The sequence below is a fragment of the Myiozetetes cayanensis genome, unplaced genomic scaffold (assembly GCF_022539395.1).
Source record: "Myiozetetes cayanensis isolate MyiCay16 unplaced genomic scaffold, myiCay2020 scf2-11, whole genome shotgun sequence".
Taxonomy (NCBI): domain Eukaryota; kingdom Metazoa; phylum Chordata; class Aves; order Passeriformes; family Tyrannidae; genus Myiozetetes; species Myiozetetes cayanensis.
Window position 1 is genome coordinate 38749471 of NW_026087411.1, and position 25716 is coordinate 38775186.

Sequence of the window (25716 nt, forward strand, 5' to 3'; positions counted from 1 at the left end):
GGATGGAGCTCTGAGTAACCAGGTCTAATGCAAGGTGTCCCTGCCCATTGCAGGGGGATTGGAACTAGATGATCTTTAAGATCCCTTCCAACCCAAGCCATTCTATGATTCTATGAAATAACTCCCATAAGCTCACATACTTGGTGCAGTCTCCATTCTCTGTGTTTTTCAGATTTTTTTCACATATTAACTTAAAACAAGTACTTACTGTGCGCACTGTGCTTTCTTTTCCTCCTTTAAATAATCTTGAAGATAGGATTTTTCTTCTAAATCCCTCTAAATTACGCAATTACTGTAAGTGCTGTTGCTATCAGGTATGAACCACACTTTTAGACAAGTCTCTTAAAATTGTTAATGAATATGGAGCTGTTTATGAGTCATGGTCCTTGACAAAGTGAAAAGAGGGCATGTTTTTAACACTTGATTTCTAAGCAGTAGCTGTTTTGCCTGTTCAAGGTGAGAAATTGAAACCTGGAGAGCTGAAGCCAAGGACAGGAATCCGAGAATTTTGATCTTGGCTCCTGTTTCGACCACTACTGCACATTTGTTCCTGTTGGCTTTACAGATTTATACTGCGGGTGAGGAAGGAATTTAAGTAAGTGCCAAGTTACCAAGACCAGGAGTGGCACCACTGATTTACATTACAAAACCAATGCAATTAACTGTGTAAGAGGATAAAATCGAATGTGCTTATCTTGGTGTATACACCAAGATGACTTGACCAGAAAAGGAACATCAGTAGGTAATACTACAGTCCTGTCAGTGTGGGCAGAGCTTTGCTGACAAAGCTGTGCTTCATGTAGGTGAATTAACAACCTTCCCACAAACAAAATCAAGCTCCACCAGCAAGCAGACTTTAGCCAGACCAATCTGAACAACACTCAAGACTTTGCTGCCATAAGGGGTCAGTCAGGAGCCTTGACTCTTCACATCCCCGACCTATACAGCTGATGTCAACAACACAGATGTAGCCTAAACGTGCTGCAGAGTTGTTCTCAGCTCTAGCTGTGTTTTCTCTGGGCACAGTATGCTGGATGAGCAAGTGTTGGTCCTCTGGCTAAGTTGATGGAACTGTGGGTGAAACCCCTAGCTCTCCTATGGAGAGCCTTGTGTGTGCTTGATTTCTTGTGCGACAATGAGAAAGTTATTTAGTTTCCATATGCCCCACTGTCCTTTCTGTAAAATGGAGACAATGGCACTTCCAATATAATATGAAGAGTTTGTGAAAATAAACTTACTAGAGAGAATTAAATCTTCAGGAAACTCAGTGCATTACCCACTACTACAGAGATAATTTAGGGATGTGAAGCCCTTTGGAAAGGCCAATATACTTGTGAAGATACTTGATCTGTAATTTGTGTAAGTGGAATTATTTTCTAAGTTAACTCAAAGCCAGTACCTCTCAGCAGACCACATGAACTGAGAAATAAACACCTCCAGGATTCCCTGGAATAGACTCATCGATAGAGCTAATGCTAGAAGATCATGGTTAAGTCAAGTTGAAAATGGTTTTTTTCAAATAATTTTGCTCAGTTGAATATCTATATTTGGTTGGGGGCAAGGGGGAGATGAGGGAAAGGTCTCAGTGACCAGCTCAGATAATATACTTATGAAGCTATCTCTGGAATTCTTAGGTTGGTACCTATGACACTATCAAATTCATTGGAAAGAGTTTATCGCAAAGTTAAATGTCAGCAGCTGCAAGCCTTTAAATGGAACATACTTCAGCTCCTGGGCAATGGCAGCGATCTGTTCCACCCTGTCCTGGTGAGCAGCCAAATCGCTCTCAAAAGCTTCATGTTTCCTTAACATGGCACGGACTTCTGTCAGAGAAGCAGATTCATAATCCTTCTGAAGTAAGGTCTGCTCTTTGCCTGAAAGAGGAAATTAAAATATTACTCATTTTTTACTAATTTATTTGTTAGAAAAATTGCAAATTTAATCCGCTTTTTAAACTCAGGCATGGTGAAAAATCGTATGTATGAGATGAAATCCCAACCCCACTGAAATCAGCAGCAAATTATCAGCCCAAGAGTGTTAATTAGAAACATATAGTTTTAAAGATCTCACGGTATTTTCTTGATTTTTTTCATAGGCTGTTTACACAGGTCTAAAATAGCGAGTATTACATTGCTGGAGAATCTGGCATAAAAATGCCAGCAAAAACTGTATCTCTAAAAAATTATTCATTTCAGCACTTAAAAAAAAAACCAAAACAAAAAAACCCCTGAGATGAGAGCCTGCCTTTTGTATGCAACAATGAATTTTAAATGGAAAATGCCAACCTATTTGCAAAAGGCTAGAGAAGTAAAGAACAAGTAGAAACTGAAATACTACTCCTGAGTAGCTCCTGTGTTGAACAACTGAATCCACACTGACAGGCCCTACAGCTGCAGCTCACCACATGGCATTACACAGCTCCATGAATTCTAGATCCAGACACAACTACTGTTTCACTTGCTATGTACCAGCTTAAGTGAAGTTATCCCTGCACAGCAGCTATAACTTGTCACCATGTGTAGTTTATGTTCAGAAAATAGGCTCTCAGGGCTAATAAACACTGTAGTTTCCCTTCTAGTATCTGCTTGGCAGCCATTTCCAGCCTTGTGTGCTTCCAGCAACTGTGTTACAGGATGGACTCTGGTTTATTCTCACAGTGTGAAAGGAATCTAGCTGGAAAAAGCATGGCAGGAGCAGGAAGATTGTTGTCAGGGCAAACAGTAGGATGACTGAGCAGATCCACGTCTAATAGTCCCCAACAAAACCGAATGCCACTGTATGGTCCTATAGCTGTTACAACCACACGTAAGGTTAGGTTACCACTAAAAACCAGTACTATAAATGGGGTGTAATCCAGGGTTTGGAGCAAAGCAGAAACGAGTCCATCATCATGTAGTTTATGTGGACTATTCAAAACATCACGATGACCAAATAAGAACCAACTCGGAATACCTCTGTTAATAATTTCACACTTAACAAGTGCTGTCACCGCATTTCTGGTTGGATTGCTGTGTACAAATTCATAGGAACACATGAGAAGTAATGGTAATATTCAAAGGCTGAATATTCCCATTAAGTTTGAATCACTACCTCAAGTATTATTTTTACAATGACATTTCATTAGCAACAGGCCAACAAGTTAGGATCATGACTACAGTCACCAAAACCTGACATTTTATCTGCTATTATTTTAGGTTTTTAAAATTGTCCAAAACTACTTATGAGTGAGTTCCTGGAAAATACTCAGCATTGGCAGTTCAACTTTGAACACTAAAACGTTAAAAATGTTAAAAGCCATCTCTGCTCACCATATGCCCACTGTTCGTGAGTGGAAGCCTTCTGCCTAAATTTCTCAGCCAAGTGTTCAAGTCTTTCCAGTCGTCGTATTTCATTCAGCAGCCACTCTTCATAGCCTTTCTCAGCTTGTTCAAGTCTCTGCCAAGCACCGGCAATATCCTGTGAAGAGAATACATGGGAGAGAGGGGATGAAACTATAATCTCTATCTAGATTTACAGATTTCTGATTCATTCACAATTTGGCTTCAAAATGAGAAGCTTTTATGTCCAGATTTTGTAAACTCATGGAATCATAGAAAATGTGGTTGGGCAGCTCAGGAAGTCTTTGAGTCCAGACACCTGCTTCTAAAAGTGGCTCACATTCAGTTGGGTTCATGAAAGGAGCCCCTTTGCAAATGGCTTCCAAGCATAGCTTGGAATGTCTTCATGATACATTGTTTTTATCTCCCATTTTACAGTGTGTCTGTTCGTTCATGGCACACCTATCTGGTATCAAAATAAAAGTGCTTTGCTTTCACAAGTTGACAATAGCAAAACAATCAGTATCAAGAAGATTTGGTGCTTATCCTACCGCTTTCTGTGGTGCACAAAGTTTTGTGAGCTTCCTTGGAAACTCAGAGGTGTGAGTAGGAAATTGAAGTAACAGGGCCCTTACTTTCTGCATATGGGGGGTGGACTTTTTTGATAGTGCAATCATTTGTTTATGAACAACCAAAACACAATGATAGAACAGAGTACAGAAACAGGTTTGCTATATTCCCCTGGAAATGTTTTGACTCACAGTCAAATTACAGTACTTAGCAGCAGATGAAGATTCTTAGTACTGACTATTCTTATCTTCAGAGACATAAGAAAAGAAGAGAATAGAATTTTTAAAAGTAGAAAAAAGCAGAAACATGTATTGAGCAATGTCTGTTTTCTTTAAGTCTGGTGACTAAAATGTCAGTGAAACCACTGTGAGTTTTGCTTACATAAATAATATTTGGCCTCACTGACAGAGAAGTATTGATAAGAAGTATTGATAACATTCCCAAAGGAAGCTCTGTATCATCTTGCATCTCAAGACAACTTGTTCTTGGGAAAGCCTTCAAAGAGGCAGGAGCATGCTTAATAGAAAGGAAGATTCTAGAATGAAAGGAAGTATGTAAAAAGAGTGGTTTGGTGTTGCAAAAGTGCAACAGACTGATGTTTCTGAACATGAAACCTTCACGTTGACATTTCTGGGGTATCATTGATAAAGTGAGCAGAATACTTACTGAAACCATCTTCCCCTCCGATGGCATGAAAGCTGGACGGTTGCTGATTCTCAGTTTTGTCTGCAGGGTGTTGAAATTGATCTCCAGTTGACATTTCTCTTGGACTTTGGGAGGTTTGTGTTTGCGGCGGTAGTCCCGGAAATCCTCTAATTTCTTCTGCATAGCCTGCATTGTTTTTTCTGGAGTCCTGTTTTCCAGCCAAGGAATTGTCCGGCGAATCCATTCTAAAAGCTTTCAAACCAACACAAACAACTCATATAAAGGCAATAGAAAAGCAACCAAAAAAAGATTATATCGAACACACAAATCTTAATTACTTTGTTCCATTTTAATATTATTGACTTCAGTTGGTATCAATGCCTTAATGGTGAGTAACCATAACATTTTCGAAGCTGAACTATACTTTTCTAACTAACTTGGCCAGATATTCTATGTACTTCTAGAAATACACCAATTTTCAGAAAGGTGAGTGCACATGTAACATCTCTCCAGCTAATTACTCAAAATCTGAATTACCCAAAATCACTTGCCACTTTCAAAATTATTGGTCTTGATGCGACCAGGACAGAAACCAGCCAAGTAATTCAGGTCAAATAAAAATCTTGGCTCAGATGTCCTTTAGTGCCATGTAGACACAGACAGTAGTGCTCTGATCTCAGTATGTTTTTGCAGGTTCTGCATAAAAGACAAGAGAGCTCTCGCTTGTTCACTATACATCTGTAATCCTGACTAAACAGATCTGCCATTTCCCAAGAAAGGACAAGAGAAGCACAGTGTGCCTCCTTCTTCATTCATCTGCTGTCTGTGCTCACAGGTGAATTGTGAACACCCTGACAGACCTCCCCAGGTGTGCTTTGCAGTACACAAAGCCAGTGGGCTTGCTTGGAGTGACAGGATCGTATGTTCCACATGTGGCCAAGGATGGCTGTCTTTGAAGATTACAGAGACAAGAAGCTTGGTCTTGGGGCAGACAGATGACAGTCCTCAAAACATCTTCTGGGCATGTTAACAAGACTGACTGACTTGCTGGAGGTCACACAGGAAGTCTGTGGCAAAGGAGTCACCTAAACTTTGATATCTTGGGCAGCTGGGCTTTGTACCCTGCCACTGTGAGATTTACACTCATAGTGTCTCCACTTTTCCAGAGTGTGCATGAATCTTTCAGCTTTCAGCAGTTCATTGTCACCACATCACAGATACAGCATTTTTACCTCACTTGCTAGTCTCTCATACTCTTCCATCAACCTCTCATTTTCCTGATTCACAGCAAGCACCTTACAGATCCGGTTAGCTGCAGTCTCAGCCTGTAAAACACAGCAAATAAACAGGACATAGTCATAAACACATTCTGAGAAAGGTATAGGCTTGGAGAAAGAGAGAGGAGGTGGCTGCTGCAAATGAAAAAATTACATTCTTTTATAGTTGTTGATTTACGCTCCTAGGTTAGATATTCATTTCCCTTCCTTCTGCAGTCATAGGTTTCAATGGCCTGAATAAGGCACAGGTCAGCAGAGAAGTCCATCCCCTTGCTGAATAATGAAGCCTTATCGCACAAGGGGGAATTTTGCACTGTCATTATAGTTGTCTAATAAATCTTTTCTTTTCAAAGACAACTTAGGCCATTCTTAGAGATATCTTATTAGGTTATTTTTTTTAAATCACACCAAAAAAGTATTAGATTTGTTAGCCACACTGGAAAGATACCACATGGGATTCAGGAGTCTCAGCCACTCTATATCTGCACATCATATGTAGATATACCCTTGAGAATAAATGCAGCTCAGCCTCTGACAGCAAATCTTTTCATGCCTCATGACAAACTTATATGCGAAGGTGTGGTGCAGCTCTGCCATATTTAAAATTTACATTAGTAGTCTGACATCACAGAGCTATACTTTCATACAAATGTGACCCTGGAGTATATCTAAGCAAACAAATATCTGTGTAGACTCCTGTATGACAGAATATTTGGGATTCCCCTTTTGCTTGAATAGCAAAACCTTTGTAACAAGAAGAGAGAGGGCACAACAGTATAGCTGTGCTGTGATAAGGTGTAGGTGACCTACCAGACAGGAAAGGAAATTGATCCACAAATAGTTCTGCTGGCTTCTGTGGGAACCAGACACAAATCCTGTGTTGTATGTCTTTTCTGCCTTTCTGTACCTTTCGGCATCTTTGAAAATCTAGCCCTGAATTACTACTCAGCATGAGTAAGTCTAGAATAGTCTCAATCTCCAAATATCAAATGTTCCTTTATGCAGCAAATGCATAAGATGATGTTGTAGCAACAAGCAACAACTCCATTGCACAGTATCTTCAAACACAGTTTTTATGAAATAGTCTTCAAATAAAGACTCAAAATTGGAAACAGGAATGTCCTTGGAATTTAAGAAGTTAACTTGCTACACAACATTTAACTAAAATAGGTTAGAGAGCAGGTTAAAATCAAGTATTAGTGCTCAAGTAATACTTGCAATTGTTAATTAAAACCACATAGTATTAAATTAGGAACTTTTAAAATAAACAAGTGGAAATGTGAAACAAACCAATCAAAACCACAGCAACCTGAAGGGACAGTTGATTAATACCTGCTCTGCTCCAGCAAAAGCATGGTAGAAGCAGGACACATATGTCATGATAGCTCTCTCATCAGGTTTGGGAGTGTTCACAATATCTACAAGATGGGGGAGAAATTGAAACAAAGCAAAAAGAGAATCGAGGAGTAGAAAACAGGATGAATAAATAAATGTACAACTCTATGTCATTCTGACTGTTTTCTTGTCCATAGCTCTGAATTCTAGAAACTCCACAAGGCTGCAATAAATTTAGTGTTAGATTGACAGGTGCTGACAGAATAAAATGTACACTAAAAATTCAATGTAAGCTCTTGCGAAGAGGAGGATTTTTTTTTAATAAGCTTGATCCTGCAGTATTGTCAGAGGGAGAGGGACCACAGTTTTACCAAGACTGCCTGCTTATGACTGATATGCATATGTCTAGTGACTTAGAATGTGGGGGGATTTTTTGACATAGACACAGGAAAGACAGACTACATTTTGATCTGAGGAGACATTCTCTGGCAGTTGTATATGGATTAGTTATAACTTTAGCATTATGTATCAGTATTCTTTATATCGCCAATACCTGAGGTATGCCCAACTCCAAAGTGCCTTGCTTTTTAAAATTTTCCTTCTTTTCTTTAGGACACAATTCCAGAGCTCGTCTGAGATGTCTGTGTATGTTTCTGTGTCTGTTTTGCATAGTAGCATCATTTTATGTTGCTGTTTGTACTTACCATTAAGCATTTAACATTTTAAAAACAATCCTGAAAGCATAAGAGAAGGGTTTATTTTCTGAGCATCTGTTATGATGATTTTGACATCTATAGCAGAAATAATATCCAGCAGAGAGAAGAAGGATGGCATTCTGCTATTGAAATTGTTTTTTCACCATGAGCTTATTTTCATTTTGCATTTTTAATGGTGCTTCAAATGAATGCACACAAGTTCATTTAAAGAGGATATGGTCCTCTATCCCATTCAGTAAACAGCTGTCAAAAACCTACTGGATATTATTAGTAAATATACAGAAAGATGAGACAAGGAGGTTTGTTTCTATGGAACAAATGGATAGACTACTACTGGCTCTACTAAGACAGTGGCTCACAGTGAAAATCAGGCAACAGGGTATGAGCTCAGCTCTAAGATGCTGTTCTAGTAACTAGCGAGGAAAAGACCAGAAAAGGAAAAATTGCTGAAAGAAACAAGACAGAAGGTGAAGGATGAGATCTGATCCATCTACAATCTCACCTTCTGAGCACCAGCAAATGCATGGTAGTAACAGGAAACATAAGTCATAATGGTTCTTTCATCAGGTCTGGCAGTGTTTACTACATCTGTGTAGAGAGAAGAGGGTTAACTGCTCAGAAATTCTCACAAGGTACTTCCATCTGATTATGCTAATGGTGCCACCTCAGTGCTGTAAGGATTCCAAATAAATACACCATTATTCAGGTTGCATCTGTTTACTGTTATCAGTGCAAAGCCACTTAAGCTTTAGGAATCAGTAAATGCAAAAGATACAACTCTCCCTGAAATGGCAAAACATCTGAAGGCTGGGACTGTACAGAAGGGTATAGCTACCTTCTGGTTTGTGGAAACTTCCAAGCAGATGGCATGGTTGGCAGATCTACTGGGTTCAGCTTCACTGCCACTCCAAAGCAACTTCATCTAAATCACTAGAATTATTCCAGAGTTAAACACAGCCACTGACAGTCACAAAACAGAAATGCATTCAGTGTGTATCAGCGCAGGGATCCTGTAGCTGATGAGCTACTGACATATATTGGAAACCCATAGAACTCCTGCAGTCCAGAAGTACATTTTGTACTAAGAAAAGCTTGGATAGTAACAGTTTTGTAATCCCTGTGCCAGCCCATCTTTTTAGTTAATAGCATAAATCACAGGAGAGTTTGGCTTGGCTGGCTGATATCTTTGTTCCCATCATGGCAGTAAAGAATGAAAATATACAGGGGGTGCAATCAAGGTATGAGTACATGGGTAAAAATGGACCTTTTCAATGAGTTACAGAGAAAGGCAGAAAAAGGTGGGTTTAAACCAATTATGGTTGAGTAATGAATGATTCTAGTACAAGCTGCAAGGATTCCTGCCTATGTAAGGAGTGGAAAGATACTGACGTGAAAGGACCCAGGAATGAGGTGACCATTTCTAATGTTAACAGTGAAATTTCTAAGTTCAGGACTCGATGTATTTACTGATTTTACGTCTACTTTACATAGCTGTGAACAAAACTCTGCAGTTTCCACTGATAACAAAGTAGAAGTAAAGAGAGTGAAAAGCAACCATGAATACTTAGAGGATATTAGAACAAATACAATTTCATTTCCTCCTCCCCTTCCAAGAGGCAAATAGTAAGATAAGGGCTAGAATGTGCAGAAAATCTGGTGAGGAAAATAAAGGGTTTCTTATATAGACTATGAAGAGGGGAAAAATGAGGAAAGGAGAATGATAGTAGGAGCTGCTCAATGGTAAGAAGGCAGCACTTCTCTGTTTATTCCTTGCACAGTGTTTCAGAGAAAAACAATTAATGGTGCTTGAAAGGGGAATTGCAATTCAAAATATGGAAACAATTTGTTTTGAAGCATGAAAGTGAAACCACTCTTCAACGACGAGGTTACAATCCAGATTTTCCAAATCACCCTGCCTAACTTTCCTACGGAAGACTTCAAGAGGAACAGACATAGCCAGTTTGAGTGCTCTGGATAATTCCTGTGTTATCACTGCACTACTGACAAGCCAGCAGAGCAGAGTCTCCATTCTTGGAGATAAATGCTTTGAACTACTGTAGGCAAATTCCAGTATTTTGGCAGAATTTTTTGCCCAGAGCACAAAAGTTTGGTTATCTTGAAGAAATTCGGTAAACTAAAGATTATTGGGGACACACAAACTATTTGTTAAAACTATCACTACAAAAAGTTTACAACTAAAATAAACCAAAAAAATGCTTCCCTCAACCTACCTCTCTTTCAAATGCAGCATGTGTTTCAGATATTATGAAAGTTTTGTACTTCTAGTTGTATTTCTGGTCCTCTCATTTAAACATTTTTAAAAAGTGAATATGCTTTGAGCTGCTAACAGTTATATTTACCTTTATTACACTTAGATTTTAATTACTTAAAGGCAAAGATTAACTTTGATCCTGCATTTTACCTCAATTATCACAGTGGGGCCATGTGCTGAGGTTAGGGTTCAAAGTAGTATAATAAATGCAAACAATAACAATCAATCAGTAACGAAGCAAAAAGTGAGGGAAATTATCCAATGCATGGGGAAAAGAACGAAAATATTGCTTGAAAACAAAGCAGACTGCTACATTATGATTCACGTAAAAGAAATGATGAAAATTTGCTAGATAAAAAAAAAAAAAAGAAATTTCACTGTGACCTGCTTATAAACAAAATGAACTTAAGTTAGACATAACTCTCACCTTCCGCATCCAGCATCTTTGGAATATCCAAATGCTTTTCAGCAATTTCCATGGCAAGGTTGATATTTCCTATGGGGTCATCCTGCATTAAAGAAAAAAGTTCGAGTCAAAGATAGAAGTGTTTCTTTGAAGCAAAACTACTGTAGGTACACTAAAACTTATTCTGGTTTTCCAAACTGTAAACTGGATTCACAACTATTGTTCTTCAAAAAGTGGAGTCTAGGTATATAAATTTTGGTCTACCTGCTGCTATACTTTTAAAAGAAAAGTTTAATAAGCTATTATCTACCACTAGGACTCTGCTGCAAATATATTCTGGAGAGGAACATAGATAATGTATGCAGTGTACACTCATAATTCTGAGCTAATTCTGAATTAAGTACAGCAGCAATACATACGGTAAAGGCCACTGGTCCAGCAGGCTAAACTAGATCGTTCAAAAAAAGTTAGTCCTGCCTATTTTATACCCAACTCTACAGTATATTAAAGGGATGTGACTTCTGAGTTCTCTGTTGGTCAGGTGAATGCATGAGAAGAAGCAAGCACATACAGAACTGTTCTGCAGAAGGAACAAAACTTGCTAGTTTGGGCTTGGACATAAAAATCTGTAATGCCTCTATAAACTGAATTTTAGAGCCATGGAAATTTAAGCAATTCCTCTGGTTTTGAGACTTTGGTTTTTGAAGGAAAGAAAAAAAGGAAGCAGTGAGCATAGTTCAGACAGACAGCAGACATTTCATGTCTTACACTACAGACATTGTCAGCTGTTGCTGACAATGCAAGGGTGTGTCAGATTGGGGCTACCACTAAGGGAGCCTTGGAGGGAGAATACCCTATGAGAAATGGCAGTTCATGCCATTAATGCTATTATTATTTTCACATATTTGGAAACTGGTAAATTATTATAACCACTCTGAACAATGCTCATGTCTACAGAGAGGCTGGGAAAATAGGACACAGAAAAGCAAAGTAAAATATGCAGTAAATCTAAGTGAGACCTATTGACTAGGTTAAAACACTTTGCTTATGAATGAGTGATGAGCACCTCATATTTGTGTGCTTGGTACTAAGTCCATCAGTAAATTGTGCTCCACTGGTACAGCATTTCTTTAAAACCACAGCAGCTTCTGAATAATTGGAGATCTCCATCACCCATCCTTTTTTAAAAAAACTACAGGCCACAGTAGCTACAGCTAAAGAAATACCTCATCTAACTTGTCATAGTCAAGAAGATCAGGCCTGTGTCTATGGATAAGGGCGTTGAAAGCAAGGCCATCTTTCCAGCTACAAGTTCACACAAAAAGCATTGGTGCGAAAAGGAAAGGACAGCATGCAGGAGATAAGAAATCAAGAAACAAGACACCAAGACAGCTGTTAATGTAACCAAAATGAGCAGTCAATCAAACACAGCCAGGTCAGAAAAGCAAGATCTATTTTAGGATTTTTTCTGCATGTGCTTTACGTGCCACAGCTCAGCCTCAATTTGAAACCTGACCTGTTCTTATTTTAGAAACCTCTAAGAGGGAAATAGTAATGTTGAAGCAGACCTGCTTGTGCTCTGTTCACTTTTCTCAGCACTCATCTAGAGGATCATTATACTGTGAAGTTATTTAGGACTGTGTACCACTTTTCAAAGCACAAATTCAATCAAACTAACTTCTGTTTGTGCCATGCATAATAAGCACATGTACAGAGACAGGTAGCTTAGTCATTCCATCAATCTGTTTATCTGTAGGAAAGGTTGTATATGGAATTAGAGAACAAGCTGCTATTGATGGCTAATATTTTGCCCTTTGGTTCAGATCTGCAGTTATCCTAACAGCTACCTAAATTAAAATCTTATGTGTTCAGTACTAAGTTCATTTAATTTTCATCACTGCACGCCTTGGGAACTCTGGCATAAATTGAACATATATATAAAGCAAACTAAGTTTTAAAATAATATCACTTCATTCATTTATCTTTTCCTTCATAAAAGACTCTCTAATAACAGTTGATTCCACTAGTAAAATCCATTTGTAATGACATGGAATGGAAAATACAGTTGGTGTTTTACCAGTCTCATCAATGCAAAGTTGCACTCAACTGATTAAAACTATGACTAAGTTTTCTGTTGTACTGGTGTTTACATGAGACCTCTAGATGCATTCATTCCAGAGAGCAGAAAATGGTATGTATATATTGAAACCAAATGTAAAACAACAACATTCCACTTTTTTTTTATGTTTTATTCATTAATGATGATTCTGAAGATGAAGAAATTCTGACATTATTGTTTGTTCATCATTCCTCCCTCTCAAACTAAAGTGGCTGGTGTACTTTGCCACGAGTAGCACACTGTAATAAAATAGTTTTGCAATCCCCATGAGGTACTACCTAAGAAAGTTAGGATATCGGTTTTGTTTCCACTTGTCTGGAACTACAGGTAGAAGTACAATCTGAGAATCAGTGAATATTTTCTATGTAAGACTAATAACTCAGTGTGTACTCCTAATTACTGAGCGTAGTGTTTGTTCTAAGGAATCTTATTCATCATGTCACTGTTTACTGCTCTGCAATCTACAGTAATGTACACTAGATACAAAACAGGATGGATTGTACAGTACTATCATTGGTAAATGGATAATTCCATGTATTTTATTTAACATCCGCATTGGGCAGTGTAGAGGACTTCAGCAACTGCCCAATAGCTGAGGACCAGATTATTTGCAATTAGGTGCTGAAGCCGTTGTAATGGGAAGGAAAGAAGGACAAGGTCCTCTCCTCCATGTCAGTGGGGTTTTTTTGGAAGGACCTTAGAAAGTTAGTCAGAATTAGTATGCATTCCTGAGCCTGTCTTCTAGAAAACGTGCTAAGCAAACCAGAAGCAAGCCAAATCACTGCAGGACAGCATGCTGTACCACCCAGACTGATGACCTTATTTAGCTTGGAGTAGTCAATAAGATCAGGTCGGTGTCTGTGGATAAGTGCACATAATCCAAGGCCATCTTTCCAGCTTTACAACAAAAAAAATAAAATGGAAAAAAATAAAAAATTAGTTAATAAAGTCATGGCATTTTACAGTTTGATCCTTGCTCAAGGCTTAAAAATCAAGTAGGAATTCTCCTGTCTAATCCTGACACTTATGTTCTGTCAAGTCTAATCCCTCTGAGCTCTTCTGTTACTGTGCTCCTTTTGTTGCAATACATATCTTACTCTACAGTCCATACACACTTAAGAACTCCATATACTTTCTAAGGCAGTGTACATGTTGTGCAACTGTACCTGATTTCAATTGCTTAATTCATGCAGTGTTCTAGGATAGCTCAAGTACACGTTCAGCAATGAAAGAGCATAATCTCCCATTACACTGAGAGCACATTTGTGAGAAAAGTAAAAAGAAGAGCAAACCTGCAATGACTTGAATTTGCTGAAGCAATTCGCTTATTCTGCGTCAGTTATTTCAGAGTATTTTAGTGGCACAACCATGTTGTGCTTCGAGAAGTAAGAAATCATAAATCAGCTCAGTTTATTTAAAACACTTCACACTTATCACAGCTTCGATCTGAGTTCTTACACTTCATCATTACTTCAGACTCACTCCCTTTTGAGGTAAGAAAAAACAATGAATGGAGATACAAATAAAATTTATTTGGAAATATTATGAGAGGTTTCTTTCAGCTATAAGCAATTATTCTGAAAGATACTTTATGTAAACACTTTAAGCAATCACAGGGTCTGTAATTTGAGGTCTTGTCCTTGTGTGAGCCTAAGCTGTTTAGGCTGTTAAAATCCCTGTCACTGAGATGTCTGGGTAGGTCCTTCAAATAACAGAACCATCTTCAATAAAAATGTAACACAGTAAGCAGAATATGTCTATATTGTATAATATGACATCACACAGAAGGTAAAACTTAATCAAACTGAGCACCAAACTAACAAGTTTTTCTTTTTCCTAAAGGTGTAAAGTAAAATGATCTGGACAGCCTGCTGTAAGGTAGTCCCGTAAGAGCTGATCCACCCAAACATTAATCAAAGTACTTCATTCAATGTGTTTTCCCCATATCATGTATTAGACCAGAACAGGTACATATACAGAACAAGATTCTGACACTGTAACTTACAGTATACCCTGGGTCCATATAAAGTTCTATGAAATATACCTTTGTATATTCTGGGAAAGTAACACATCACAAATTTCAGATCTCTGAAAGGCCATACAGGAACTGTAAATCAAGTATTTTTTATCCTGGAATGCATATATGAACTGTATCTTCTCTGTCACTACATGTGTTTTAGGTACTGCACATTAAGAAATAATCAAAATCACCAAAACACTACTACAGAGTTGTTTTAAGTACTAGAAGGGTTTCAGGGTAGGAAGATCACATGGTTAAACAGTGAGCCATGTAGTTTAATGAAGTAGGTCACTGGCAGAGCTTCAGGAACTAGCCCAAGGAAATCCCCAAACCAGGCAGCCTGTATATGGCCTGGAACTCCCATTCTAACTCTTAATGAAAACACAGAACCACGATGCTCGACCTTTACTAAGTTTTTCAACTTAGGTCACGATCCTGATTCTGAAAACAAATATGTTTAAAGTACTGCTTGCTGTTGTGTATGATCTAAGTGCATTTTCTGCTCTTTGCTTATACTTACACTACAGAATTATAAAGACTAGTTCACCGTGAGATATTTGCATGCTCAACACACCAGTATTTTTGCCAGAACAGTCTCTCTTTGGCTCTCTGCAGTGGCTCTGATTTGAAAGCAGTCATTTGCCACTATGCTGGAGTACTCAAGAATTCCCATACTACAAGTTCTTCTAATAATGTAGTATGGTCATTCAGTATGTAGTAGGATTTTTTCTTTTAAATAGCAACTATAGAAGTCATAGCAGATAATGCCAAAGGCTAACCAAAATAAGACTCAAAGATGGAGCACCAGAATCTGAAAAAAGTCTAGCTAACAGTGAAGAGCCAAATTCTCCTATCAAATATATACCTACACAACTGTGGGAAAAATTTGATGTAAAATTTTTTTAGATTGCATCAATGTCTTGAAATAATGAAAGTTTACCTAAGATGGAAGTTTTGAATGTTCACATTTCTGTAAGGAGCAGTTTTCCTTTGACACCACAGCAGCAGCCCTTCTTTGGCAGAGGTCTCTGTAAAAGACACAAGGGAGTAAAAAAGAGGAAAGATGTGAAAAGTGCCCAAGTAATTAATTTCTAATGGTCAGCCACCATAAACTGGTATAAACCAACATTTAATCCTAAAGATACTCATATAAATGGACAACTGGAGCTCCATTAGAACACAGAGGTCAGTTAACACTAGAGTCTCAGCCTGCACAAAAGTTCTGGGATGTTAGAAGTCTAAGGAATTATATTGGTTGGACAGCAGACTGTGTATTTGGAGAAAAATACCCAATACAAATATAATACAACTAGACTATTGGTGCCTATATGAAATATGCTTGTAGACTCAGTTCAGGGCTAAAAACATATGTTGGAGATAGGACCAAACACAAAGGGTACAGCAATTAGTTTCAAGACACTGCAGCTCAGAAACGTAGTGATGTTTCTGTCTCTCCAACTGAGAGACATGACCAGAACTTCTGCATTTAGAAAGCTGCCTCAAAGTCTCTGTCAGGATAAGGAGAGTAATTACTTTTTCCCTCCAGAAATTAGTTTTGTCACCAGGTAGCAAACTCGTGGTATCATCTCCTGTGAAAAAATTTATTTTTAAAACACTCCTTTCACGTATGCACAATTCATATAAAAATGTTTTTAAACAGATTTCTTAATTATTTAACATAATTGTATTATTATTACCTTCCACTGAAATATCTTGAATAGCAAAGCGAAGGATGATAGTCCAGATCATACCCAGTGTCATTTTCACATTGCCATCCACGATTTCTGAGGTGAAAAAAAGATACAGTAGTAGTATTTAGAATTTTTTTTTCCAATTTGATCTTATTTTAATCGTAGATTTCTAAAAATAATACATTGCTTCTAATAAATTATTTATATTTCTACCATAATTCTTTATTCACACAGAGTTCACCTGGATTTATTTTTCAACAAACTCCTGGTTGTGCTACTCTGGCAGTAGGATTGAAGACAAATGAGGTTAAGACCACTTCAACACTTCCACGCTAAAAGCCTTCTCCCCAGGTATCTGTAACTGTTTCAAATCTTTACCTTTTAGGGTGACTTTTTAGAGAGAGCATGAGGGGAAATATTGAAAGTTTGAAAAATATCACCCTTACTGTCTTCAAATACAAAGGAACTGAAAAATATAGTCTTACCTCAAATTTTAAGAAACTACAGGACACTAACAGTACTCAGAAATTTCCCTATACTATTTAGATATGTTTGAGAATTTACCTATAGTGCCAGCACAGACTAGATATGAAGAACATCTCCTGGGACTAAGCTACACAGCTTGCTGCTGAGCCGTTCATTAACATGGTCATGAGGTTGGAATGCCTCACAGCTCTGATGCATATGCACATTTACGTGTCTTTAATATAAATGAGATTTTTTTTACCTCTGAGGTTTCAATTTGTTTCAAGACTGCTTGAGACTACCTGTAAAGCCAGGTCAGAATCCGGTGCTCCTACGCTGTAATTAAGTGATATCACTTAAATTTCTCAACACCGAAAAATGTACTGCCACTTAAATGCCACTGACCACTTTAATGTGTTGGTAATGTTAAATCAATCTGAAAAGCAAGTCAAGAGACTCAGAAAAGCATAGTGAGACTATAATGAAGATCCACCACTGGAAAGGGAGGAGGTGGGGCAGTGAGAGATGGGAACTGCAGACTGACTTTCCAGTCACCTCATACCAAAGGAGCAGTGGAGCGGGGAAGGCACCAGCTGCTCCCCCTACTTGAAAGTCACCTCCAGCCTTTTTCAAAAAGTGGAGCAGCTGTGGCTGCCTGGGGGCCCACTGGTGTTCTGGGGAAGGAGCAGGAGGAGCTTGATTCAGGAGGAATTTCCTCAATTTAACATCAAATGCCAATAGAGGTGCCAGCAGAAAATGCAGTCACTCTGCTGCTCAAAAGTTGCCTGAATCCAGGGGCAACTTTTACAGAACAAAGCAGCTGTTGTCTCCCAGACTTGAGATACATGTTGAATTGCAGTAGGACGTGACACAAGCTGTCATTTGAACCTATGGAATTAACAAATGTGGTAGGAAATGTCACCCATCACTGATCTATACTTAGTAAGTGTGATAATTCAAGTTTATATATGAATGGCTATTTTTCTGCTTTCCTCTTTGGATCGTGCACTAATTTTCCAGAATTCTCACCTCACTCTGCCTGCCTTCCATGCATCCTACCTTATTGGCCCTGAAAGACCTCAAGTCATTTCACATCTCAAAAATTAAACCCTTTCAGGCAAAAAAGACCAAATGGCAACTAGAGCATGTAGCTCTTTCTTCCCTTCCTCCTCGGTCAAGTACTTCATTCTATTGTAATGTCTGATACGTATTTACAGAAAAGAAAAATTTCTTCAAATTTAAAATAAATTAATTTAAATACTCAGGAGGCATTGCTGATTGTCAGGCAATCAACTCATGGATTTACATAATCACTACATCTTTTTTTTTATTTACATATCCATATGTACACACAGATTGAATGAAAAAGCAAGAGAGGGAATTTTCTGTGTTGTGCCTCAGGAGAATTTTCAAGTGATTTGTCAGCTTTGGCTTCTCATTATCTACTGCAGGCATAAAACACAAAAAAGATTCATATAAAAGACAATGAAGAAAAATTGCTAAAATGTTGAAAAGTATCAATGACAAAAAAATACTGATTCATTCCTATAATTTTCCTCTACAGGTCAGTAGAAGACTTTATTAATTTTTTAACACTGCCTGTTTGCTCTGGGAGGAATATAGTTCCTACACCTTACATATGCAAAGCTGCAGCTTTCTGGGGTTGAGGGCAGGAAAGGAGAGAAGGAAAAGTGAAGGGAAAACAATAAAAACTGTCTAGCAGAAAAGCTAAGCAGAACAGAGTGGTAAGTTCTCAAAGGTTTTAGTTCCATTTTTTATTCTACTTTGTCATTTTGGTTTTTTTATTCCAACCTTCTTGCAGCATATTCATTTAGTCTTTAACATCTTTCCTGCTCCGCAGGAAAACAATACAGGAATGTTTCCAATTAACAGGATAAAGATCTTCTGTGGTTCTCCATATTTACTTGATTTCATTCAGGATACAATCACCTTACAAACAGAATTTCTGCACTTTTATTAGAACTTAAGTGAATTCTAATTCACTAGACTGTGAATGACTCATAAGGACTACTTTCCACAGTTTTTCTTTAGCTTCTTGACTCTCTAGTCTCATTTCATGACCAGTGGAGAGAAAGACCCATACACAAGACAGATCAGAGTAGCTAAATTTGGCTTCATCTCAGCATCATAGTTAAAGGTGATCAGCTCTCTCCACTCCACAGATAGCCCAAAAAGTCAGGCTCAGAACAATAATGATGACTTTAAAGAATGTCCCTGGCCCCTTAAAAATACTAAATTGGTCTTTGTATTGATGTCCCACAGGAATCACAGTTTAATCATTGTTTTGAGGCTACGTTTTAAATGCCAGTTGTTCCCATTGGGCCTACAAGCTCCTCACCATTCAGCATATCAGATAATAGAAAATGATCCTCAGCAGATTTAGATACAAAACTTTTATGCTTTGGAAATTAAAAAGTATTCCAAGCATGCATGTAACTTGGAGAATGCCAAAACAGATGGGTGTGGGCCAGCCCACATGCCCTGTGCTCACATAGAGAGGCAGTGAGTTAAGTGGTTATGGACTCTGATAAAAATACAACCTTAAGGACACCGTGTTCTGCCTCCTTGCTGGCATTCACTCCAACCTACTGCAATGACAACCCAGTCAACAATGCTGAAAAATGCAACAAATGAAGGAAAGGATGTGAAGTGTGTTTTAAAACCTGATCAGATAGCTGATCCAGTCTCCAGCAGAGTTACAGCAACAGTTGTGATAGGGTAGGGCCGTGACGTGTGGGAGCAAGTATGCAGGACCAGGGAGCACAGGGACTCTTTAAACACACAGTGGTGCCAGAGGTCCCACACCGTGAAACCATACCGAGTCAGACATGACACTGTATTGCTGCATCAGCACCACACTGTGCCTTAGATAACAAATTTAGTAGAGGGGATGTAGTAAACTTAACAGGACACTAAGCACGTCTGTGCCAGAGCTGGCTTTGTATTCAGCCTCTTTAGAGTAGGAGTAGAAGGCACACGAATCTATCTGCTCCTGCCCACATGGATGTAATCTAATGTGGGCATCAAGCCATACTTGACATAGTGTAATGTCTTACAATGACAGGTTCCCCTCTTCATCTAAGTTATGAAAGTAGCAGTGGATTTTTCTCCTGTGCTTCCATCCAAGAATTTAACTATTTTTATTTTTTTTTAATGCTAATGAATTAATTTTTTGCCTCTAATCCCTCCATTTTACGGATTGAGAATTCCAGAAACAGAGAATAAAACCTAAAAACATCACCTTAATCCCTTGGGTTACTAGCTCTAGCCTGCTGTTACATGCAGGAATAAATACTGAGCGCATGGACGGTAACCTTGCAGCAAGTGGCTGAAAAGCTGCAGAGGTTACTGCCCCTTGTTCCTTCCACCTTTCCAAAGGGAATCATCACAGAGCACCTAAATCACAGAGCGTTTGAATTCATGCCAGCTGCTGCCAAGGAGAACAGCAGGGTTATTTTTAGTGTTTTCAGTGTCTGATGTGAGCTATCCCAGATGCTGTGCCTTCAGGTGATACAGGAAGTGCTCAAGCGCTGTTCCCTAACCTGAGCACCCTGGCACCAGTGAGCAGCCATAAGCAGAGCAAAATAAGTGAGGCGGGAATGCAGAGGGCTGGATTGCTCCTTTCAGGAGCAGATACCAGCTGATGTATTTTGGTTTAAATATTCCAGCCTTGTGCAAACTGTGATCAGAGAAAATGACCACTCTGTCCCACAAGATACTCCCTTTGCTACACTCTTTGTTTTTCATCAGGAAACCTTAGAGCCCCTGCATGACAAGACAGAAACTACCATTCATTTGCTCAATGCTCTGTACTCTCAGCATTTCTTCACCAGCTATCAAACAGGCTTCTGTATACTTAATTTTCATTTCCACCCACGAATTGTCTCTTCAGTACCCTCTGCTGTCCATTCAATGCTTTGTCACTCTCAGAAGAACCTTAACTGCAGAGTTTTAAGGTAGCAGCATATTTTTCCATCCCACTTTAATTAAGCAAAGGGCCCACATGCCCCTGACTGCCGATACAACTGATGGAGGGAGCCAGGCTCCTCTGAAATGGAGTAGAGCTCTTCTGACATCTGAAGTGCCTTTGGGAATTGCCCATTTCTCCACACTGGTGACATATTCCGCAGAAAAGGTCTCTGTTATGTGCCTATGGCATGGATGTGGAATCAGATGGCCCACCCAGTTCAGTCTCAAATAAATAAAGAGTGAGTTCAAACAAACACTTTGCCCAGAAAATCCAATTCTTGAGATTTTGAGTTCTAGATCTAGAAGGTGAGCACATTCAGTGACCAATACTCGCAGAATAAAGTGGGATATGTCAAACCACTGTGGAATCAATAAATGTTCACAGATCTCTCTGTTACTTCTACAGATGCCCTTATCCCACAGAATGAATCTTCTGATCCAGACACAGTTCCAGTAAGCTCCCTGAGATCAAGGTTTGGAATCCCATATAAGGAGATATATATATATATATGAGCCTGGAGGAATCAGGAAACAGGAAGAAGAGGCTTATAAAAAGGCCTAACAATGTGAATAGAATATAGGACTGCTTCTCATCATGATACTGAGGTTAGTGCCAAAAGTTTGCTCTAAGAACATACTAGAGTCTGAAAAAGAAAAGGCACAGGAAGCACATCATTGAGGCTATGGAATCAAAAATAGTTGAATACCATGCTAGCTACATCATTCTTTGTATGGTGATGGCTATGAAAAGCATTATGCAAATATATTCATGGAGCAACTAGTTCTAGACAGACCTTCGTCCTTTTTAAACAATCAATTGAATCTTCTAGGGAGGCATAGGTTCACATGCAGTGATAGCCTGCCTTCTTTAGCTCAGTGTACATCTATCAGCATCTAGCCAGTCAACCACGTCTGCATTTAGCTACAACAGAACAGTAAAAAAGTAATTCCTTTAGTAAATAGCATCCCACTCCACTTTCTTCATAAGTTCAGTCTCTCCTTAAATACGATAGTTTCTTCTGATCACTCCCTTAACCCTGCATCTGAATTTTAGAAACACAGCTGCAGTCAGTCTCATAAAAAAGAATGGGAGTAGGTCCCAGCCGCTTGGTAGTGATGCCAGCCTTTGTCTTGTTTTAATAACATCTCCTAAAGATAAAAAAGGTCTCATATTGGATAAAGCACACCCTAAAATCCAAGCTGGTTTCTAAAGGAGTTCCTGATTTTCAATAATGTAGGAAAAACAATGTTCTGAAAGAAAAAAATCATTATCTCAATACCCACTGAAACACAGACAATTCAACTTAATCTTGGAGATAAAGTAATCTTAGAGCTCATTTGTACTCCTATCCCTCTCCAGGTATCCACAAATTTTCACCTCTTGTCCTTTCAGTTATAGGTCAGCAATGAGTACTGAGGGATTTCTGAGTCACCCATATGTAGAAAACAGTCCGTGTAATGTGGGCAAGGGTCTCATCAGACTTCTTCGCCATGGGAATGCCCAGGACCTAAGTGAAGTGCACTGTCAAGCTCTGTCACATACCTTCTGCACCAATTGACACAAGTTTCACTCCTTTGCTGGCGATGTAATCCAGAGCCTTGTTGACATTAGCAATTTTATGGAAGCGCATCTTCCCTCTGTCTGGTTTTGGTAGTCTTTCCCCTGCAGAAGAACAAATTTAATGCGTTTATTGTTACATACACCTTGCTACAGACACCCAAGTGGTTAGAAACTAGGAGTGGATGTGCCCTGAACACTGCCTGTAAGTTACCAGTTATTTTAACAGGTGTTTTTCTGAAAGAATGCCAAAGGGGTTTGAACAAAACCCTGAAGAGAAAATTCAAATGTTGTAGCATCTGACTTGGATCTTTCTGATACAGCAGTAAAACCAGAGTAAAATTTTTGTTTGCCCTAAACATCTGGAAGATATATGCATGCTTCCTGCTACTCAACATATGGTTCATTGCTACTGTCTGTTAGAGTAGCTGAATGTTGAGAAGGCAGGATGTTCTCAGAGCTCATCATCTGTACCTGCCCAACTGTAAAGAGAGGCTGGATTCTATCCAGCAGATCAGCCATAGCCTCCTTCCATATCTGACCAAAAACAAAGGCCATTAACAACTTCATCCAGCACAGCAGAGCAGCTCATTTCAGAGCATAGGCTGATGTGTCTGAACAAACTGTCATTAAAAGCAAAGAAAACTTTTATAATAAAAGCAGAATAAAATGAATTTGCAACTTAAATGTAATGGCTTTTTAATTGTTAGGGGCTAAGGCAAGCTCCTCATTGCTTCTGTTTTATCCAACAACGTCAATGACACCTTGATACACAAGCACAAAACAGAAAATTTTGGAGACAAGTAGAAAGCGAAGCTTTTTTTCCTCCCTTTTGCTTTACAGTGTGTTTCATCTCTCACTTTTCAGTTTGTATTTACTGGTTTATATTGTTTATATTTTTATGCACTTAGAGTTTGTGTTTACTGTTTTATATTGTTAACAATTTTTGTTCTTTTAAGAGTGTTTCAGATAGTGTGCTGTAAATGCATAGAAAGCTTTATTTTAGCTAACCTGAGATAACTTCCAAGAGGAGCATCAGTTTGAGGCCGTTCCTGAAGTCCTCTTCAATGTTCTCAATCTGTGTGCCTGCTTTCCTGAGATGGGAATTGCACCAGGCTGTAAATGTCTGTAATAGTAATTTAAAAAATAGTAATTAAAAAAAAAAACAACTAATCAGCATGGCATTTTCCAAAACAACTGCTAAGCCATCTGAGTCAACTCTGCATCTGAGATTTGGATGTCCAACTCCCTTTCATTCTATACATGTTGCCGAGTTCAAAGTTCTCATCCCAAATGTTGATGAAGATGCAAAGGATTTCTTGAATAGAAGCAATTTTGTACTAGATTCTGCTTGCCAATGCATCTCCTGACAAAAGATCTACACATAAAGACAAAATTTGCACACAAATGCAGATATTTAGGTTTGCAGGGAAAAAACGATCACAAAAGCAACCACAATCAGCCTTCTGACAAATTCTCTTTGCTTTTCAGTGTTTGTTTAGATCTATAAAGCAAGTTTGTATTTACTAGGTGTTTTACCTAGGTATTTATGTATATGACAAGACCACACATTTTAGCAAGTTAGACTTCAGCAAATTGAAATTGTCAGATATTTGGAACTCCTCTTCTTTTGCTACTTCAAATTGCCATAGTTTTAAAAATATTTAATTCAAATAGTTTAAAACTATAAAATATATCCCAATTGTCGGTAAGAAATTCTCTTTGGTCTTCTTTATTCTTACATTGTTTTTTAGACTATTTAATTTCTGATGTCTCACAAACAGAATAAGGAAGGACAGTAGATTAAGACAAAAATTTTCTCTGGAACCGAACTTTGTAAATTCTAAACACACCTTAAGAAGACATAGAGTGAATTTTCCCAAATGTTTTTTTTTCTTAAAAATGCAACTTTTTATTAAAGAATAACATTTTTACTGTTGTTGGGTTTGACCTAACATATGTGAACAATTGCCCTGCAGATTGCTGGGCTCTTTTCTCAGTGCTTGTACAGTGACAAGGAACAGCTTGCTAAACTTTAGTTTTATGAAATTCTCCTACTGAATTGAAAGGAAGCAAGAAGTGCTATGGATATGGCAGAGCTGTGAAGCGAAATCCTTAATTCTAGGCACCAGGAAAAGGAGAAGAGAAATGAGAGTATTGGAAGTGGTTCTGGGCAGGGGTCCTGTTGACCTGCGGAGGATGGATTGTAGGTGAGGGCGTAAGTTGTTCTGTGTGCAGATGGGGATTAGTATGGGTACAGCTGAAGCATCCCTGCAAATGCATCTATTTTAATAAAGGGATGTTAGCTTGAAAAGCAGTCATTCAGGAAGGTAAAACGTTCCTCATGTTAAGGTAACCAGCTTTACTGACTTCATAAGAAACCTGAAACCAGAGCGTACCCATCACCACAACAGAGTTACCAGGCACCCCTACCCTCAGGGCAGGACATGACGGAATGTTAGGATGGCATTTGGTTTGGATCATTATAGGGTTAGGATTTAGTTTATAAGACTAATTTGTCTGCCTCAAGCAGTATCTTACTCCAGTGATATGTATCTAAAAGGCTTAGCACCACATTAAGTCATTTGCAAACACTAAAAATTATTACAAGCATCTTGGAAGGAATAATATTATGGTAATACAGAAAAAAACAACTGAAAGCACTAAAGGGTAAATGCACATGAACCTTGCATGGCAATTTGGCAATAAATATTAGAAAGCTGAACCAGTAAATAAATGAGCCTTTCATGAATTAAGTGATGAACATGTGCTTATCTCTAGATGCTATTGCATTTTGTAGAACTGTTCCAAGCACACCATACTAAACTCAAAGAGGAACTTGGAGAATAACCTCAGCCAATTCCACCTCTTCTTTCAGACATTTATGGTAAGTGTTCTGACCTCGTACCACTCAAGTAAATGAGTTTTCCTCGTTTTTATTCAATTAAGGGTTTAATGGCAACAACACCACCGGTTGAGCAGCCTTAAAATATAAATCTGATTCCTACTGTGAAGAAAGCTGCTTCTCAGTTTGTTAAGAAGAAATGGAACCTGGTACTTCTTACTACTCATATATAGATATATATAGATATATATATATATATAGATATGTATGTATGTATGTATGTATGGGTACCTTGGGAAACAGCCCTTGAAAACAAAAGGGTCCAGCAGGGATGCACATGCTTCAAGAAGTAAGTCTTGAACACACAGGGGCAGGCTGTCCCAGTGTGCCAAAAGGCAAGCCGGCAGGGAGGACGACCAGCCTGGCTGAACAGGGAGATTTTGAAGGAAATTAGGAGAGAAAAGAGAGCTTACAGACTATGGAAAAAAGG

The 25716-nt window shown here is 38.5% G+C and overlaps 1 protein-coding gene across 5 annotated transcripts in view; it reads right to left on the reverse strand.

The window, feature by feature from the left end:
* The window catches only part of ACTN2 (actinin alpha 2), an 84146-nt gene that overhangs the window by 21262 nt on the left and 37168 nt on the right, over positions 1-25716 (reverse strand). For all 5 annotated transcript variants that reach the window (XM_050315516.1, XM_050315515.1, XM_050315514.1 and 2 more), the window contains 11 exons: positions 23393-23507; positions 22367-22486; positions 16375-16461; positions 15618-15705; positions 13476-13554; positions 10560-10641; positions 8363-8448; positions 5765-5857; positions 4554-4784; positions 3309-3456; positions 1724-1874 (listed from right to left, as the gene is read on the reverse strand). In XM_050315516.1, the coding sequence (XP_050171473.1) occupies positions 1724-1874; positions 3309-3456; positions 4554-4784; positions 5765-5857; positions 8363-8448; positions 10560-10641; positions 13476-13554; positions 15618-15705; positions 16375-16461; positions 22367-22486; positions 23393-23417 (1190 nt within the window). In that variant the 5' untranslated portion in view covers positions 23418-23507. The remainder of the gene's footprint in view (positions 1-1723; positions 1875-3308; positions 3457-4553; positions 4785-5764; positions 5858-8362; positions 8449-10559; positions 10642-13475; positions 13555-15617; positions 15706-16374; positions 16462-22366; positions 22487-23392; positions 23508-25716) is intronic.